The sequence below is a fragment of the Rhodotorula toruloides genome (assembly GCF_000320785.1).
Source record: "Rhodotorula toruloides NP11 unplaced genomic scaffold Scaffold48, whole genome shotgun sequence".
NCBI lineage: Eukaryota > Fungi > Basidiomycota > Microbotryomycetes > Sporidiobolales > Sporidiobolaceae > Rhodotorula > Rhodotorula toruloides.
In genome coordinates, this window is record NW_015623008.1 from 3,321 (window position 1) to 20,566 (window position 17,246).

Genomic DNA, 17,246 nt, shown 5'->3' on the forward strand with positions numbered 1-17,246 from the left:
GGTCGCAGGGGTTGCAGAGAGTGCAGTCCACGCCTAGTAAGCATGTCGAGGCCGCATGAGGTGACCCTGGAGGCGTAAAGGCATTCGAAGCGAATCGAGGTGATGAAGCGACAAGAGCGGGTGAGCGTGACGGTGCGAGGCTGGCGGGTGTTTTGGCGGGATCCTAGCAGCCCACGTAAGCAGCAGCACACCCACCACGTGAGAGCGAGGTGGGTGTGGTGATGAGCTTGGTGCGCTGGGACGAGTTCCGCGATCCGAAGCTGTCGCCGCCTGCGCTCACTCTCTCAGCTCGCACACGGGGACAGCCATGTTCCGCTTCGCAAGGGCTTCGCTGCGGACACTCGCACGACCAGCGCTCGCACCGGCTGCACGCATCGCCCAGCCCGCCGCACTCGCCATCGCCGCACGGCCACAGACGGCTGCTCTCCGAGGTCAGCTCACTCACACGCCACGATGAGAAACGCTAGCTGACCACGCCCGTCCACAGCCACACCGTCTCTCCACACCCTCGGCGCACGGCTGCAGTCGACCGTCGCCGCAGAGGCCGAGGCGGAACCGGTCGAATCCGCCGAGCAGGAGCAGGAGACCAAGGCGCCCGTCCCCAAGACCTACGCGTCCATCCAGGGCTCATTCCACGCTCCCGTCTTCCGCGCCATCACCCAGAAGTGCGTAGCCGCTTGGAAGCCGCTCGCAGCGGCGAAAGCTGACCCTCTCTCTCGCTCGCTCGCTCTCGCAGGCCGTTCCAGTATGCGACAATGACCGACGTCCAGGCCGAGGTCATGGCCCGCCTGCCTCGCCTCGCAGCGAGCCCCTCGGTAGACAACGACCTCCCCGACGAGGTCCGCCACGCCCAGGACCTCCTCGTCCGCGCAAAGACGGGAACCGGCAAGACCCTCGCCTTCCTCGTCCCCGCACTCGAGGGCCGCCTCAAGCAGCTCGAGGACTTTGTCGAGCAGTACAAGAAGGACAACGAAGGCGCGTCCCCGCAGGACGTCCGCCGCGCCCTCGCCGGCTTCGCGGGCTCGACCGTCGGCGCCCTCATCATCTCGCCGACTCGCGAGCTCGCGACCCAGATCGCCAACGAGGCCATGGCCTTGACGACCCACCTCCCGCAGTTCGGCGTCCGCCTCCTCGTCGGTGGCGCGTCCAAGGGCCAGCAGATCCGTGACTGGCGCCGCGCACCGAGCAACGACATCGTCGTCGCGACGCCCGGCCGCTGCGTCGACCTCCTCCAGTCCGAGGGCTCCATCGGCAGGCCCGTCTCGACCGCGCGCCTCCTCATCCTCGACGAGGCCGACACGCTCCTCGACATGGGCTTCGCCGACGACATCAACACGATCTCCAAGATGCTCCCGCCCGTCGAGCAGCGCCAGACCTTCCTCTTCTCCGCCACCGTCTCGAGCAACATCCGCCAGATCGCCCGCAAGTCGCTCAAGCGCGACCACGAGTACATCGACACCGTACCCGCCGACGAGGTCGACACCCACCTCCACATCCCGCAGTTCTACACGACCCTCCCGACCGCCGAGCACCAGCTCGAGCACGTCTTCCGCCTCCTCGCCCACGACCAGCTCCTCCACGCCCGCACCGCGGCCGAGAACGGCGGCACCGGCGGCGGCAAGGCCGTCGTCTTCCTCCCGACGACGCGCATGACGCAGCTCTTTGCCCAGCTCCTCGTCGCGATGAAGCCGCACCTGCCGTGGGGACGCGACACCAACATTGTCGAGATCCACTCGAAGAAGGACCAGAACCAGCGCACGCGCGCGTCGGACCAGTTCCGCTCGGCCAAGACGGGCTACTCGATCCTCGTCACGTCCGACGTCTCGGCGCGCGGCGTCGACTACCCGAACGTCACCCGCGTCATCCAGGTCGGCGTCCCCGGCACCCGCGACCTCTACATCCACCGCGTCGGCCGCACCGGTCGCGCCGGCAAACAAGGACGCGGCGACCTCGTCCTCCTGCCGTGGGAGGCCGGCTTCCTCTCGTGGCAGCTCAAGGACATCCCGCTCAAGGAGAACACGGTCGGCCAGCTCAAGCGCGAGCTCGAGCAGCTCGCCGCCGACTGGGACGCCAACCCCGCCGAGTTTGCCGCGCCGCCCGCCGCCGCCGCCCCCCAGAGGCGCTCGGTCGGCCGCTACGGCTCGCGCGACCAGTCGTACGGCCGCGTGCCGACCATCCCCGCCCAGCTCTCGCCGCGCCTCAACTCGCTCAGCGAGTCGCTCAAGACCAACGTCCTCCCGACGCTCGACTCGTACGACATCCGCGAGGTGTTTGCGACCCTGTGCGGCTACTACATCAACAAGGCGCACGAGCTCCGCTGCACCAAGGACGTCGTCCTCCAGGGCCTCAAGAACTGGGCCGTCGAGGCGCTCGGCGCCGAGGAGGAGCCGCACGTCTCGAGCGCGTTCCTGCAAAAGGTCGGCATGTCGAGCGGCAAGACCAAGAACCGCACCCGCCGCGCACTCGACTTTGGCTACCGCGGCACGTCCGACCGCGACCGCGACGAGGGCAGCTTTGGCGGCGGGTTCAGCAGCGGAGGGTACGGCGGCGGGTACAAGCCGAACGACCGGTACGGCGGCGGACCCTCGTTCGACCGCACCCCTCGGCGCGTGTCGGGCCGCAGCGGCGGCGGCGCGCACTGGGAGGGCCGCGGAAAGGTCGTCAAGCCGTCGCGCAGCCGCTACTAGGCCACCCGCTCGCCCGGCAACTCTCCTTCCTCTCACGTCCCTCACGTCCATAGACTCCCGCCTTTTCCCCCTCCCTCGCCTCTCGCCCTCGCCTTCATCCGATGACCCCTCCCTCATAGACGATGATATCCCTCTCTCCCGACTCAATCGCCACTCCCGCCTCGCCTTTCCCTTCCCTTCGCATCGACTGTACCATCTCCCGGTTCTAGCACGCAGCACAGCATCCTCTCACTCGGTCTCGGTCTCGGTTCTGTACACTCCCCTCGCTCACTCTCGTGTGTGTGTCTTCTCCAACCCGTTGTGTGTAACGCACTAGTAGCCCCCACGCGCTGGCTTTCGAAATTTGCATGCAAGTAAAACTCTTTTCGTCGTCCTCTCCTTGCGACCGCCGGCGAGAGGAGAAGAGGGCACTGCTTGTTATTTCGAGTTTCGAGTTTCGGAGTTCGCTACAGACTGGAGACACAGGAGGGGAGATATGGAACGGACGACGGGAGCGAGAACGCAACGGAATGGAATGGAGAAAGCAGGAGAAGAGCCGGATGACGGAAGGCGGAAGGTTGGGAAGGACCTGCGTAGTAGTGAGCGGTGGACGGGTCAGCTCGTTTTTTTGCCCTCACATGCCATCCTTCGCTCTCCCGCAGTCGCGTCGCGCGAGGAGAACGCAAGGAAAGGAAACGCAAACTCACCCCTCCTCCCCTCCCTTCCTCCGGCCACGAGCTGTAGCTGGGAGTTCTCAGACGAGCAAGTTTGAGACGGGGTTGTTCCTCGCGTCCGTCTTGGCGCGCTTCTGGCCTTCTTTCTGTTCGCCCGCGCGGTGGCATGATGGAGGAGGGGGGAAGGTGCAGGGGGAGGAAAGGAGAGGGTCAGCGCATCTGCAGTGGGTTGTGTGAGGAAGCTGCTTGCGAGACGGGAAGAGTACAGAGAGCGGTGAGAGAGGGCGCAAAGGGGAGCGAAGGGGCGACTTTGGCGAGAGAGAGAGAGGGAGAGCTCGGCGGTCCTCGTGGATTGTAGAGGAGAAGCGGGAGAGTTTTGTGAGGCGAAGGAGCGGATGCAGGATGAGAAGTGGGAGAGCAGTCTCGTCAAAGACGAGTTTGGGAAGGTCCTATCTCTGCACGCCTTCGTCTTCGCCGCCAGAGAGGGAGAACGGTGCGAGTACGCACGGTAAGCTTCAAGATTTGCTTCCTGCACGTTCATCAACCCCATGGAGATCCCATCAGCTTCGCCCCTGCGGAGGGAAAAGAGGTGGAAAGGAAAGGGAAGCAGAGGAGCGCGAACGCACTTGAACGTAAAGCACGACCCGCAATTAGCCTTCTTGTGTTTCCTGCTCGCGCCACACCCTCATCAGCTCCCGCTCCGGTAGAGAAGAGGAAGGGAAGGAGGAGGTAGGAGACGCACTTGCACTGCGGCTCTCCGTCTTTGTTCATCGAGTATTCGGCTTCGATTGGCATGCGGAAGGGCTCAGGGTCGCAGCCGGCTGGGCGGGCGGGAGTGGCGGGAAGAAGGGAGGAGGGGGAGAGGGAGAAGGGTGAGCGCGCGGTTGTAAGGAGAGGAGAGGCGTGGCGGAAACGAGCTCAAGGCTGAGGGGAGCTAGCGAGTCGTGGTGGTGTGTCGGGCGAGAGAGGCGGAGAGCGGCGAGTCGGGGAATGCAGGGAAGGGGTTGGGAGGGAGACGGCGCACGGCGCGCACGAAGGAAGGAGGAAACGAGACACACCGGTGAACGAGTTGTCCTCGCCTGCGCCGATGAGTAGGATAGTGGATGGGGGGAGGGGAGGCAAACGAGGGTCAGCGTTGGGCTCTTCGACGACGAGCTGGTAGGTTGTTTGAGCGCGGGATCCGCGCAGACGATTCATCCCTCGCGCGAAGGACGGTTCAGACAGCTGTCAAGCGTGGGCGTTGTGAGGATGTGCAGAGAGACTAGTCGAGCCGACGACGCCGAGGCGGAAAAGGCCGACGAGGCGTTCTCGCCGAAGAGGCAGGTGAGACCGTGTACGGCCAGCGCCAGGCGAGAAGAACCATCCGCAGGCGTTGAAGGAGGCGGCACAGAGCCTCTAGAGACGCAAGTCGACGATGCCGAGGCAGGCAGCGACGACGACGAAGCCTCCAACCCTCCCGTCGACTTCGAGGGGGTCCAGCGCGTCCTCCGCCGCCGGCCAGGACATAATGCGTCGAAGAACGACGTTTGCAAGGCGTACTGAGCCGCTCAAGGCTCCCGCCGTCGATGCCGAGGATGCGGAGACGGCGAAGGGGTGCGAGGAGGAGAAAGGTGCGTGTCTGCCTCTGAAGGTCCGCCGCTGCTTCTCCAGGCTCGGTCGTGTCTCCTGGCGTCTCCCATGTCCACTCCACCGGCGAGAAAACCCCCGCAAACTGCATGCAGACGGAGTGAAGCGGGAAGGGAAGCGCGGGACTCACGGAAATCGGCCTTGCACGCCTCGCACCTCTCCATTCCGTGCTGGGCGCAGAAGATGTAGTCTCCGAGCTCGACGGACGCGACCGAGTCGTTTGAGGTGACTTGCTCGAGGGGCTGCATCGCTACGAGGTGAAGGTGATGGGATGTGGGGAAGAGGAGAGTGTGGGTGTCTGCGAGAGTGAGAGGGGTGAGTGCGGTGTGGGAGTGGAAGGGTGAGAATAGACTGACGCTGTGGTCGTTTAGAATGGGTTAAAGGGAAGAGGAGAAGAGAGAGAGCGGGGACGAGGAGCACTTTGAGGCTTCGAGGTGGGGGGAACCAGGTCACCAGACTCGCTCGCAGACTCAGTCTCGACCACGACGACAACAGTTGCCATCTCGAGCAACATTGCAACACAGCGACAACCAAGTTACGCCCGAGACGAAGCGGAACTCGACGCGCGCTCGACGGCGACGAGTCTCTTCCCCTGCGCCCGCTCGCGCTCGACCTGCTCGTCCACCAGCCCACGCACCGTGTCGGCGATCGCACGCACGACAGGGAACGACGGGATCGCCTGGTACCGCTCCACCAGGCTCTTCCTCCCCTCGCCTCCTTCTCCCCCTTCCCCTCGAGATCCGTCGCCAACCGTAGGTGCCCCATGAGCCGCCACGTCGTCCAACAACCCCACCAACTCCCTATCGATCGGCACCCTCCCCAAGAACCTACACCCCTGCTCAACCTCTCCCCTCTCCCGTTTCTCCTCTTCCCGCCGACAGAAATCCTCTCCCCCGCCTTGTCCAAACACGCCTACGACGTCGCCGCAGTGTGGACAGACGTAGCCTGACATGTTTTCGATCAGCCCGAGGAGGGGGAGGTGGGTGCGTCGGACGAAGGAGAGCTCTTTGCTGACGTCGAGGAGGGACAGGGCTTGTGGAGTCGAGACGAGCACGGAGGAGAGGGTGGGGAGAGGGAGGGCGTTGGGTTGTTGCGGGGCGAGGAGCGGCCGGAGGGACTCGAGGAGCGAGATGTGCTCGTCCGAGGTGCCTGCGCGAGAGAGCGGGAGTCAATTCGAGGTTCCGTTGCTTGCTTCCTGCCGCAGTCTCCGCTCCGTCTGCCGTGCAACTCGCATCCTCCGCGTTGATGCCATCGTGGGCACATCGCACGCCGCACACCGCTCACACCACCACCCGTACCAGACACTCCAGAAAATAGAAAAACAGCCGAGCGCGGCTCACTCACCAGGCGGCGTATCCACCACTAACCAATCCAACTCTCCCCAAACGACCTCTCCCAAAAACTGTCTCACCATCGCGTCCTTTTTCGGGCCGCGCCAGACGACTGATTCGCGTGAGGAGCGGAGGAGGAAGCCGATTGAGATGCAGGCTAGCAGGCCGGGGGAGGAGAGGGTGCGCGTGCCGGCGGAGGAGGAGGAGGTGGCGGAGGAGGTGGTGGAAGTGGAGGTCGAGGCGGAGGCGGAGGAGGGCTGCAGGAGCGAGGTGTGAGGTCGGCGGGGAGGATGTCAGCGGAGGTGTCTGGCAGAAAGAACGGAGTGAGCGTCGCTGACCTCGTCGGCTGGTGCGAGCGAGTTAGAGGAGGGCGTAGAGGGCTGACAGAAGAACAACGGAGCGAGTCAGCCACAGAACATAGCGAAAGGGCAAGGGTCGCGCAGGAGGGGCGAGGGAACGCACCTGATCTGTGAAGGTTGTCGTAGAAGTCGAAGGTCCTGCCATTGTGTCCTGTGCGGATACTTTCTCGTCAATCACCACGCCCGGGACCCGAGCACCGTGAGACGAGCGACGCAGGGACAAGCGAGACGGAGGAGAAAGAGCGCTCACGCACCTTTCCATTCGCGCCCGCTTCCTCCGCGGGCAAGATCCCCTGCTCCCTGGCTTTCTGCACCGCCGTCCTCGCATCGACATACACCGGCACCCACCCGTCCTCACTCGCCAGCACATCCCTGCCCTCCATGCCCAGCATCCGTGGCAAACTCGGACCCGTCAAATCGATATCCAGCAAACCGATGCGGAGGGACGGGTCGGACGCGAGGAGCGAGAGGGCCAGTTGGACCGAGACGGAGGACTTGCCGACGCCGCCTTTGCCGGAGAGGACGAGGAGGATGTGGGAGATGTGCGAGAGGCGCCGGAGCAGGCGCGCTTCTTGTGGCGTGGACATGCTCGAGTCTTGAGTGCGGTCTGGCGTGTCAGTGAGCCAGTCTGAGCGAGTGAGTGCGAGTGCAAGAGCGAGAGTTACTCAGCGAGGAGGGTTGGCTCCGTCATCTCGCCGCACACCCTCACACAGCGCAAATGGTGGGCAGGACAGTGTCCAGACTACTCGCAGAACGTGTACTGACACTCGCAACGCACAGGAACCCTCGCTCGCGCTCGTCCCGCCGTCGCAGCCGACGCACTCGCACGTCTCGCTCGCGACGAGCGCAACGTCGCAAGGGCTGCACGACACGCTCGCACACGGACTGAGGAGCGTCGCAGTCGACGTAGCAGAGAAGCACCCGCTCGAGAACCGCCTCAAGAGCGTGCGTTCCCTCCCCCCTTCGCCGCGTAACCCCCCTCGCTGGAACTGATGAAGCGAATACTGGTGGGTATGCAGTGGGATGCGACGAGGGAGACGCTGCAGATGACACTCGAACGCAACATGTACGGCCTGCACGCTCCCGTCCGGCTACAGATGGAACGCCAGCTCGTCTCGTCCGTACGCTCGTCTTCACCTTCCACTCGCTCTCCCTTCTTCTGGAGCTGATCTTGCGCGAATGTGCAGGCACCGACACCGCTGAGTCTCGGGCTGCCAGGGATGGGATTCACCAAGCCCGGCGGGAACGTGCATCTCGACGTCCTCATGGGTCGCGACGAGGAGATCACGCCCGAAGACGTCCTCATCGGTGCGTCCCCTCCTCTCTATGCGCGTGTGGGAGATGCTGTGAGGCTGCGGATGCGGGTTACGAATGCAGGGATGCGATAAGATGCGGGAATAGCTGACCCTCCTCAATCCTCCTTCTACCCCTCCTCCTCGACCGCCGCTCTCGCTCCTGCCTTCGACAATCCACCCCACTCACGTCTACAGACCGCGCCCAATCATCCTCTACCGCCGTAACCGGCAACTTCCACCAGATGATGGAGCGGCGGATGAACCTCGTCTGATCCCGCTCGTCTCGTCTGTCGTCGAGGGAGCAGCAGCAGTGAGCGGGAGTTTGTGTACGCTGGAGGAGGGCGTTGTCTGCTTGTAACATCACTGTCTCTTCGTGCGCGTGGTCGGTCGAGTGAGACGAGGCGAGTCGATCGAGCGAGAGTGCGAATGAAGGCGAGATGGCGAGAGGAGCGTTGAGGCTACAAGCGAAGTCATCGGTCCTTGCCCTTGGCTTTGACGCGCGCCTCCATCTCGAGGAAGGCCCTGCGCAGGACAAGAGACCCATGCAGTCAGTCCCGCTCGCCCCGACTGGCGAACAACCGACTTCAGCGAATCGCACCACGCACCTGACAGTCGGATCGAGCGTCTTGCGCTCCCTCTCCAGCTCCTTCTCCGCTTCCTTCTTTGCATCCACACCTCCCTCCTTCCCAACCACCCCTTCTCCCGGCTTATCACCCAACTCGTCCGGCCACTCCTTCATCTTCTGCTCCTTCTCGTGTGGAGGAAGCGCATCGAGACGAGCCATGATTGCTTTGCGGGCCGAGGCGAGGGAGAGTTGGAAGTGTTCGAGGTCGGAGAGGTAGAGGTCGTAGACGCAGACGGCGCAGCCTGACATGCAGCATTCTGCGAGATGCGCCGGTTATATCCAGCCTGTCAGCCTTTGGAAAAGACAGGCAAGAAGAGAAAAGAGCGAACTCACCGCCTTCCTCCGGTGCCGCTGGCTTGAGAGGGATCTCGACGCCCATCCACGCCTTGCCCTTCGTCGTGCTCTGCTCCGCCTTCACCTTCTCTCCCTCTCCAGCTCCGACAGGCATCGCCTGACCATCCCCCTCGACCGCCATCCCAGCTCTCGGCACCCCCTCCCTCGCACCCGCTTCCAGCCGCGGCACCTGCACCCCCGGCACAGGCGTCAAATCCGCCACCAACGTCTCAAACGGTTCCTTCACCCCTTTCGTGCGAGCAGGAGGCGCGGGGAGGGGACGAGCGTGTTTGGAGAGGTTGAAGGGACGGGTTGTGCGCGTCCAGCGGTTCGTGAGGGGCGAGAGACGGAGGTAGGTCGCTCGTGAAGTCATTGTCGCGAGGGTCGTCGTGACATCTAGCCTTTCAGAGGCGATTGAGCGGAAGCAAGCGGATGGCAAGAGGGAGAGAGAGGTCGGGTGAAGGTTGGGAGACGTCTGTTCACGCTCACTCGCTCGTACGGCGCCAGAGACGCTGCCGGTGTTGTTTTAGACAGTATGGCTTGCACTTGCGCCCGCCCAGCCGCGCTCCTGCGCCCTACACTCCCCCGCCTCACCCCTCGCCAATCCTCATCACTCTGGGTCCGAACACACGCAACAACCTCCTCTGCGCCACGACCAAAGACGCAAGACGAGCTGCCGCATCGAGAAGGCGAGACGTACCATGGCCAGGTCGAGATTGGGAGGTTCGAGAGGGGGTTGCTGGTGCTTGGGAGTGCCGTCATGGGTTTGGTGGATACTCATCGTCACGGTGCGTGCGCTCGCGGGCGTCCTTCGGCTTTCTGGCATTCTCAGGAGTCATCCAGAAGCTGATATTGGTTCGCGATTGCGCGCAGACATGATTGCCGTCCTCTCCGAGACCTCTGCACCGACAGCCTCCCTGCGACGGCTACACAACGCCATGCGCAAGTCTCCCTCAGGCCGTGCCATCCTACGCGACCGACCACGCATCACCTCCACCTCGATTTCGCTTCCGGAACTCGCCTCACTCCCTCCTGGCACTTTCGGCCGCGCCTACTCCGACTGGCTCACCCGCAACCGTGTCACGCCCGACACACGCGACCCAGTGCGCTACATCCCCGACCCGGACCTCGCCTACGTCATGCAGCGCTACCGCGAGTCGCACGATTTTTACCACGTCCTCCTCGGTTTCGGAGTCAGCTTGCCCGCCGAACTCGTCGTCAAGTGGTTCGAGCTGGCCAACTTTGGGCTGCCAGTCGCAGCGCTGTCGGGCATGTTTGGGCCGCTGAGGATGGAGAAGAGCGAGCGGGACAGGCTGTGGAAGACGTACGGGACTTGGGCGCTTCGGGCGGGAGGGAAGGCGGATTGCCTGATCAGCGTGTATTGGGAGAAGGAGTGGGAGACGCCGATCGAGGAGCTGAGAGCGCGGTATGGCGTCGAGAGGCCGCCGGTCGGCTTCAAGAAGTGGCGCGAGGAAGGGCGGAGATTGCAGGCTGAGCGTGAGGCGGCGGCGGCGCACGCCGTGTAACGATGCGGAGCGCGTGCAAGACCGTGCAAGTGGACCGGAGAGTCGCTGCTGAAGTGTCTGTTGCAAAGCGCCGAGGATGCCTTACTCTACTCTGCCTTCGCTGCGTCCGCCTCACTCGCTTCCCCGCCCTCACCCTTCACCGCACCTCCTACCACCTGACTCCAGCTCGCACCCGCCCCACCAGACACCTTGACACCCGCTGCCTCGTCGCCTTCGCCGCTGCCGCCCGTCGCAAGCGCCGGCGTCGTCGCCCGATGCGCCGTGGTCGGACTCGCACTCGGTGTCGCAAGCGGACTCGACCCGTGATACGGCTGTGCAGGCTGCGTCAACGAGCCCGCCCTGCTCCTTCCTCCGCCGCGCACTGCACTCCCGTATCCCCCGCTCGAAGAAGCGTACGACCGTCCCGCTTGAGCCTGCGCATGCGCCCACAATGCCTGTGCTTGGTGCGCTTGGGCGAATTGTTGCTGTGCGAGCGCGCGGTCAGAGGGCGGAGCAGCGGGGGCGGAGGACAGGCCGATTTGAGGCGGGATGAGCGAGAGGTCGGAAGAGGAGGATGAAGAGGGAAGTGTTGTGACGTTGATGGAGGAGGACGAGCCAGGCGACGAGACGGCCGTACTGCCCGGCGAAGGCGTAGTCGGCGCATTCGCCGCGTTGCTCCCGCTCCCACCACGTCGGAAGAAGCGACCGAACTGGCCGCCTGCACCTGACGATGCTCCACCCGGCGCTTGATTCGCCGCCGCTGCATTTGCCGCCGCGCCCGCTCGTCGTCCCCTCCAGAAACCGCCGAACCCGCCACCACTCGCTCCTGATGAGCCTGCACCGGCGGGAGGAACCGGAACGACGGGGACGACGGGAACGGCGTGGAGCGGGATGACGGCACCTGTTGCGGGATCGATGGCGGTTGCTGGGGCACCGTAGCGTGCGGCAAGGTGGTAGCGGTGGGCCTCCTCGCGGTCGAGTCTGCGGAATGGGAAAAGACCGTAAGTACGAGGGTCCCCACGAGAGCGACGGCACTCAGAGCAAGCGAGAGGTTGAGAGAACGCACTGGATCAGCTCGCCCTCGACGAGCTGCATTTCCCGCTCGATGCCCTTGACGACCTCGTGCGCCTTCTCCTCCCTCTCGCGCTCCGTGGCCTCAATGGCCTTGTTGAGCGCATCCAGCTCGCGCGCCAGGTCGGCAAGGTTGGTCGTCGACTGTTGCTGCTGAGGCTGAGAAGCTGGCGCATCCTCGTTCGCCGGCGAAGACTGGTCATCCCCGCCCGTCGCAAGCTCCTTTGCCGCCGTGGCCGGCAAACTCGTAACTTCCCTCTTCCCTTCCCTCCACTCCTCCAGCTCTTCCCTGACCCTCCTTTCCTCATCTTCGACCTCCCCAACCCGTCTCTCCACATCCTCCCTCTCCTCCTCCCTCATCCTCCTCGCGCCCTCCTCCGCCTTGCGGATCGCCTCCTCAAGACTCTGGATCCGCGTTCGTGCGCGCTGGTCCTCCTTAGAGGCTTTGTCGACTGCTTTTCGCAGAGCGGAGAGGGACGAAGTGAGGGCTGCTTCGGTGCGGCGGGACGAGGCCCGGAGGGTTTTGAGCGCGGCGCGGAGGGAGGGCTCGTCGATCACCGAGCCAGAGACGGTGGAAGGTGTTCGGGAGGCGTCGTCGGCGGGAGTGGAGGAAGAAGTGGCGGAAGGAGCGAGAGAATCGGCGGAAGTAGCTGGGAGAGGCATTGCGGAGGGAGAGTAAGGTGGCGGAGGGCCGTCCGGCAGGTTCGCGGAGGGGTCGTCGGGGTGGTAGGGCGAGTCGTGATCTGCAACACCGGGGGCGAGCGTGCTCGAGCTCGATGGCAGGGCGGAAGAGGACATGTCGAGCGAAGGGCGGCGAGATGAGATTCCTGCAAGCGAGGGCGATTAACTCTCGAAGACAATACGGCCACGCTGAATGAGCGAACGCACCTTCGGTCCCCACCGTCTCAATCTCGACAGTCGCACCCGCCGAGCCAACACCTGACCCCGGAGCAGAATCCTCGTCGCTTCCCTCGACGACCTCCAAGCTGATCTCGTATTCCCTCGCCGGATCGAGCCCATACACAATCACCGTCGTCTCTGCTCCACCGGCCGCTTCGTCATCGCCCGCCGCGCCCGTCGACTGCACGACTCCATTCGCGCTCGTCCCTGTACCAGCATGCGCAACATGCGGCCACGGTCGCCGATCGAGCTGTATCGAGATGGATGGAGGTTTCCGCCGCGAAGGAGACGAGGACGAGGCGGTCTTGGGTGTGAAAACGGATAGGGCGACGGCGGAGGACGAAACATCGAGGACTTGGAGGCGGAGTTTCGATGAAGAGGCGGACGAAGAAGCAGACCCGGACAAAGGGTAGGACGACCCGTCTGCTGCTGTTGCGGCGGAAGAGCCCGCCGGCGAGTGAGAAGGGGACGAAGAGGGAGAGGCGGACCGGCGCGAGTGGTGCGAGTGGTGGTGATGCGCCGGCGCTTCGAGTGAGAGCGAAGGCGCCCTTCTGCGTCCGTGTGGCATCCTGCGCGTCGCTAATCGTGGCCTGGCGAGGGTTGTAGAGTCGCCAGCTGATGAGAATGGGCGAGGGGGAGGAACGGGTCGCCAACTGCAGCGGGTCGAGCGGGAGTTGGCTGTAGGTCAGGAATGAGGTCGTATCTAGCCAGCTAGCGCACGCTCAGCCAGTCTCGAGCCAGTTGTGGGTGGTGTCGCTGCCTGACCCTCCCTCACTTCTCTCGCTCTCCACACGCGCTGACTTCGACTCGCACTCGCTGGGACTCGCTGTGTGCTGTTGGACTGTGCTGAGACACCGTCTGCGAGTGCGCCACCGCCATGCCCACCCCGCTCGAGACCTGGGTGTCCGACAACCTCCTCGTCCTCCTCGGCGCATCCGACTCGACCACGACCGCCTACTTCATCACGCTGGCCCAGTCGAGCCCATCTGCTTCCGCTCTCGTCCAGACCCTCACGCAGAACGGCCTCTCCGACTCGGCGCAGACTCGCAGGTTCGCGGCCGACTTGTTCGACCGCGCACCGAGGAAGACGAGCAAGCGCGCCGAGCAGAACGCGGCGGACGCACGGAGGAAGGCAGAGAAGGAGAAGAAGCAGCTTGCGGGTGCCAAGTTTTCCCTCTTGCTCGACGACGAAGAGGCGGCAGGTGGAGCGCAGGGTCAGGGTTCGTCTTCCTCGTCGGCCAAGCGGGAGAAGCGGGACAAGGGCGAGCGCTCGCGGGACAAGGTCAGGAAGCGCGAGACGGGCGTCGGCGGGCGGGAAGACGCCTGGGCGGACGAGGACGAGGAGGAGCGCGAGATCAAGCGGCGACGAGAGGAGGACCGCAACGCTCGCGAGGCTGCCCGTCGACCACGAGGCGAGTCTGCAGCACTCGACGAGGGGCAGGCGTTGGATGAAGACGAGGAAGAGGAGGACGAGGACGCGCGGAGGGAGCGTGAACGTCTCGCGGACCTCGCAGAACGAGACGCGTTCGCCGCTCGGATGCGCGAGAAGGACAAGGACCGCACGAAGCGGCTTGTCGAGGACCGATCAGCCAAGAAGGACCCCGAGTCGCTCCTCCGCGCCAAACTCGCCGCCGACGACCCCGACGCCGTCAAGCGGCAGATGGGCTCGCTCCGTGAACGCTCGCGCCAGTCGTACCTCGGCAAGCGCGAACAGCAACAACTCGACCTCCTCAGGCTCGAGATCGCCGACTGGGAGCGCGACTTCAAGGGCGTCAAGCTGACTAAGTCGGAGCAGCGCGAGTACGAGCGGAAGAAGGAGCTTCTGCGGCTTGCGGAAGAGCGGCTCGCCATCGACGAGGGAGACGACCACTACCAGATGCCCGACGGTGCGTGCCGCCGTTTCGAGCGTTGCGCGACTCTGGCTGACCGGACGACTGCCTACAGACTACTTCACGGCGCAGGGCAAGATCGACTCGAAGCGGAAGCAGGACCTCTTGACGTCGCGGTATCAGGACGTCAAACCGCGTTCAGCGTTCGGTGGCAAGAAGCCCGAAGAGTTCATCACGGACCTCGAGCAGTACGAGATGGAGCAGACCACCAAGGCGCAACTCACAGCTGGTGCGCTCGACCGCGAGACGGTCGACATCGGCGGCGAGTACGACTACGTCTTTGACGAGAGCGTGCAGATCCAGTTTGCGCTGGACATGGAGGACCGGATCGAGGGAACGATCAACCCGAAGGACGCCGCGCTGCAGGCTCAGATCGACGAAGCGCAGCGACGAGGTGCGTCTGCGGTCGCTGATTCCACTCGGACACAGCTGACGTCTTCCTCATATGGCCCGCAGCCCAATCTATCGACGAGACACGCAAATCATTGCCCGTCTACCAATGGCGCGAGCAGTTCCTCGAGGCCGTCTCGCAGTATCAAGTCCTCGTCATCGAAGGCGAGACCGGGTCGGGCAAGACGACGCAGCTGCCGCAATACCTGTACGAGGCGGGCTACTGCTCGAACGGGCAGAAGATCGGCTGTACCCAGCCTCGCCGCGTCGCAGCCATGTCGGTTGCTGCGCGTGTGGCAGAGGAAGTCGGATGTCGAGTCGGCGCAGAAGTCGGGTACTCGATCCGGTTCGAGGACTGCACGAGCGACAAGACCAAGATCAAGTACATGACGGACGGCATGCTCTTGCGAGAGTTCCTCACCGAGCCCGACTTGGCTGGCTACTCGTGCATGATCATCGATGAGGCGCACGAGCGGACGCTCAGTACCGATATCCTGTTGGGTCTTGTCAAGGTGCGTAGCTCCTTCGCTCCTTACGCACGGGCAGTTACTGACTTCCTCACTCCCGCAGGACATTGCTCGCTTCCGACCAGACTTCCGCCTCCTCATCGCCTCCGCAACGCTCAACGCGACCAAATTCTCCGACTACTTCGACGGCGCGCCAGTCTTCCGAAGTGAGCAGGCGGTCCCCTTCCTTCTCCAACCTCTCGAGCTGACGTCTCCCTCCCGCAGTTCCCGGCCGCCGCTATCCCGTCGACATCCTGTACACTCCTCAGCCCGAAGCCAACTACCTCCACGCGGCCGTCACCACCGTCTTCCAGATCCACACCACGCAGCCAAAAGGCGACATCCTCGTCTTCCTCACCGGACAGGACGAAATTGAAGCAGCGCAGGAGAGTCTCGAGGAGACTGCGCGAGCGTTGGGAAACAAGGTGGCGGAGTTGATGATTTGCCCGATCTACGCCAATTTGCCAACCGACATGCAAGCCCGGATCTTCGAGCCGACACCCGAAGGAGCGCGCAAGGTCGTCCTCGCAACCAACATCGCCGAGACGTCCATCACGATTGACGGCGTCGTCTATGTCATCGACCCGGGCTTCGTCAAGCAGAATGCGTACAATCCGCGGAACGGCATGGAGTCGCTCGTCGTCACGCCCTGTTCTCGCGCCGCGGCAGGTCAACGGGCAGGTCGTGCTGGACGTGTCGGGCCGGGCAAGTGCTTCCGGCTGTACACCAAGCACGCGTTCATGCACGAGCTCGAGCAGGATACCGTCCCCGAGATTCAGCGCACCAATCTCGGCATGGTCGTCCTCATGCTCAAGAGTCTCGGCATCAACGACCTCATCGGGTTCGACTTCCTCGACCCTCCACCCGGCGACACGCTCATCCGCGCGCTCGACTTCCTTTACGCCCTCGGGGCCTTCAACGACAAGGGCGAGTTGACCAAGATGGGCCGTAGGATGGCAGAGTTCCCGATGGACCCGGCGCTCTCGAAGAGCATCCTCGCGAGCGAGAAGTACAACTGCGTCGAGGAGGTCCTCACGATCGTCTCGATGCTGTCCGAGTCGGGGTCGCTGTTCTACCGGCCGAAGCAGAAGAAGCTCGAAGGTGCGCTGTGATTCTCTTCTCTCGTCCGCTCGCAGCGACTGATTCTGTATCACTCCCAGCCGACACGGCCCGGCAGAATTTCATCAAGCCGGGCGGCGACCACTTCATGCTGCTCAACGTCTGGGAGCAGTGGCAGGACTCGGGCTTCTCCATCTCCTGGACGTACGAGCACTTTATCCAGATCAAGGTGCGTCTCTTCCGAGTTTCGCAGGATTGACGTTACGACTGACACGAGCCGTCGTCCCACAGTCGCTTACCCGCGTCCGCAATATTCGCGACCAGCTCGTCGGGCTGTGCGAGCGCGTCGAGATCTTCGTCGAGGGCAACCCGAACTCGAGCGACATCATCCCGATCCAGAAGGCTATCTGCGCTGGGTGCGTCCGTTTCGACTCGCGCCTTGCTCGCTGTCGGTTGACCAGCCCTCCCGCTCGCAGCTACTTCCAGAACACCGGTCGCCTCAACCGCAGCGGTGAAGCTTACCGAACCATCAAGTGCGTGCACGTCCTTTGCTCGTCACAACCAGCGCCGCTGATCTCATCCCGCGCGCAGAACAAACCAAACCGTCAACATCCACCCGTCCTCGTCGATGTTCCAGCACCAGCCGCCGCCCAAGCTCATTCTCTGGTTCGAGCTCGTCATGACCTCGCGCGAGTACGCGAGGCAGGTCATGGAGATCAAGCCCGAGTGGCTGCTCGAAGGTGCGCAGCGTTCCCACATCTCCTTCAGGACTGCACTCACGCCTTCCGCTTCCGCAGTCGCGCCGCATTACTTCAAGCCGGCGGACCTCGACTCGCTCGGCGGCACCAAGAAGGGACAGATCAACGCCAAGGCAGCGGGCGCTGCGCAGCTCCCCAAGCAGGGTCAGGCGTGAGGGTTTCGCTCGCACATGTTATTCTCGGTTCGCACCACGCAGTCTTTTGTTGTAATACGCGCAACATGCATCTACACGCAAGTCTACTGGTCTCTCGACTACAT

The 17,246-nt window shown here is 63.8% G+C and overlaps 8 protein-coding genes across 8 annotated transcripts; 4 read left to right on the forward strand and 4 right to left on the reverse strand.

Annotated features, from left to right (window-relative positions):
• Positions 1-307: 307 nt before the first annotated feature.
• RHTO_06682 (RNA helicase) lies at positions 308-2,687 on the forward strand (the record flags this gene model as incomplete). The annotated part of the gene is made up of 3 exons (XM_016420341.1): positions 308-431; positions 488-665; positions 737-2,687. 3 exons carry the CDS (start codon positions 308-310, stop codon positions 2,685-2,687), a joined length of 2,253 nt encoding a protein of 750 aa, XP_016269221.1.
• A 733-nt stretch (positions 2,688-3,420) lies between these two features.
• On the reverse strand, positions 3,421-4,537 carry RHTO_06683 (uncharacterized protein; the record flags this gene model as incomplete). The annotated part of the gene is made up of 5 exons (XM_016420342.1): positions 3,421-3,486; positions 3,848-3,869; positions 3,967-4,008; positions 4,083-4,161; positions 4,399-4,537. 5 exons carry the CDS (start codon positions 4,535-4,537, stop codon positions 3,421-3,423), a joined length of 348 nt encoding a protein of 115 aa, XP_016269222.1.
• Positions 4,538-5,501: 964 nt separating this feature from the next.
• On the reverse strand, positions 5,502-7,243 carry RHTO_06684 (cytosolic Fe-S cluster assembling factor CFD1; the record flags this gene model as incomplete). Its single annotated transcript, XM_016420343.1, has 5 exons — positions 5,502-6,115; positions 6,311-6,554; positions 6,636-6,677; positions 6,760-6,807; positions 6,911-7,243. The coding sequence occupies 5 exons, from the start codon at positions 7,241-7,243 to the stop codon at positions 5,502-5,504; spliced, it is 1,281 nt and encodes a 426-aa protein (XP_016269223.1).
• A 131-nt stretch (positions 7,244-7,374) lies between these two features.
• RHTO_06685 (proteasome maturation factor UMP1) lies at positions 7,375-8,223 on the forward strand (the record flags this gene model as incomplete). Its single annotated transcript, XM_016420344.1, has 5 exons — positions 7,375-7,389; positions 7,437-7,601; positions 7,676-7,777; positions 7,844-7,964; positions 8,147-8,223. 5 exons carry the CDS (start codon positions 7,375-7,377, stop codon positions 8,221-8,223), a joined length of 480 nt encoding a protein of 159 aa, XP_016269224.1.
• A 198-nt stretch (positions 8,224-8,421) lies between these two features.
• On the reverse strand, positions 8,422-9,282 carry RHTO_06686 (oxidoreductase-like domain containing protein; the record flags this gene model as incomplete). The annotated part of the gene is made up of 3 exons (XM_016420345.1): positions 8,422-8,473; positions 8,557-8,833; positions 8,910-9,282. 3 exons carry the CDS (start codon positions 9,280-9,282, stop codon positions 8,422-8,424), a joined length of 702 nt encoding a protein of 233 aa, XP_016269225.1.
• A 162-nt stretch (positions 9,283-9,444) lies between these two features.
• RHTO_06687 (ubiquinone biosynthesis protein COQ4) lies at positions 9,445-10,435 on the forward strand (the record flags this gene model as incomplete). Its single annotated transcript, XM_016420346.1, has 2 exons — positions 9,445-9,697; positions 9,783-10,435. 2 exons carry the CDS (start codon positions 9,445-9,447, stop codon positions 10,433-10,435), a joined length of 906 nt encoding a protein of 301 aa, XP_016269226.1.
• Positions 10,436-10,521: 86 nt separating this feature from the next.
• RHTO_06688 (uncharacterized protein) lies at positions 10,522-12,953 on the reverse strand (the record flags this gene model as incomplete). The annotated part of the gene is made up of 3 exons (XM_016420347.1): positions 10,522-11,395; positions 11,481-12,312; positions 12,374-12,953. The coding sequence occupies 3 exons, from the start codon at positions 12,951-12,953 to the stop codon at positions 10,522-10,524; spliced, it is 2,286 nt and encodes a 761-aa protein (XP_016269227.1).
• A 309-nt stretch (positions 12,954-13,262) lies between these two features.
• RHTO_06689 (pre-mRNA-splicing factor ATP-dependent RNA helicase DHX16) lies at positions 13,263-17,142 on the forward strand (the record flags this gene model as incomplete). The annotated part of the gene is made up of 10 exons (XM_016420348.1): positions 13,263-14,271; positions 14,330-14,668; positions 14,731-15,176; positions 15,235-15,337; positions 15,396-16,271; positions 16,331-16,458; positions 16,521-16,645; positions 16,706-16,762; positions 16,821-16,969; positions 17,027-17,142. 10 exons carry the CDS (start codon positions 13,263-13,265, stop codon positions 17,140-17,142), a joined length of 3,348 nt encoding a protein of 1,115 aa, XP_016269228.1.
• Positions 17,143-17,246: the final 104 nt, after the last annotated feature.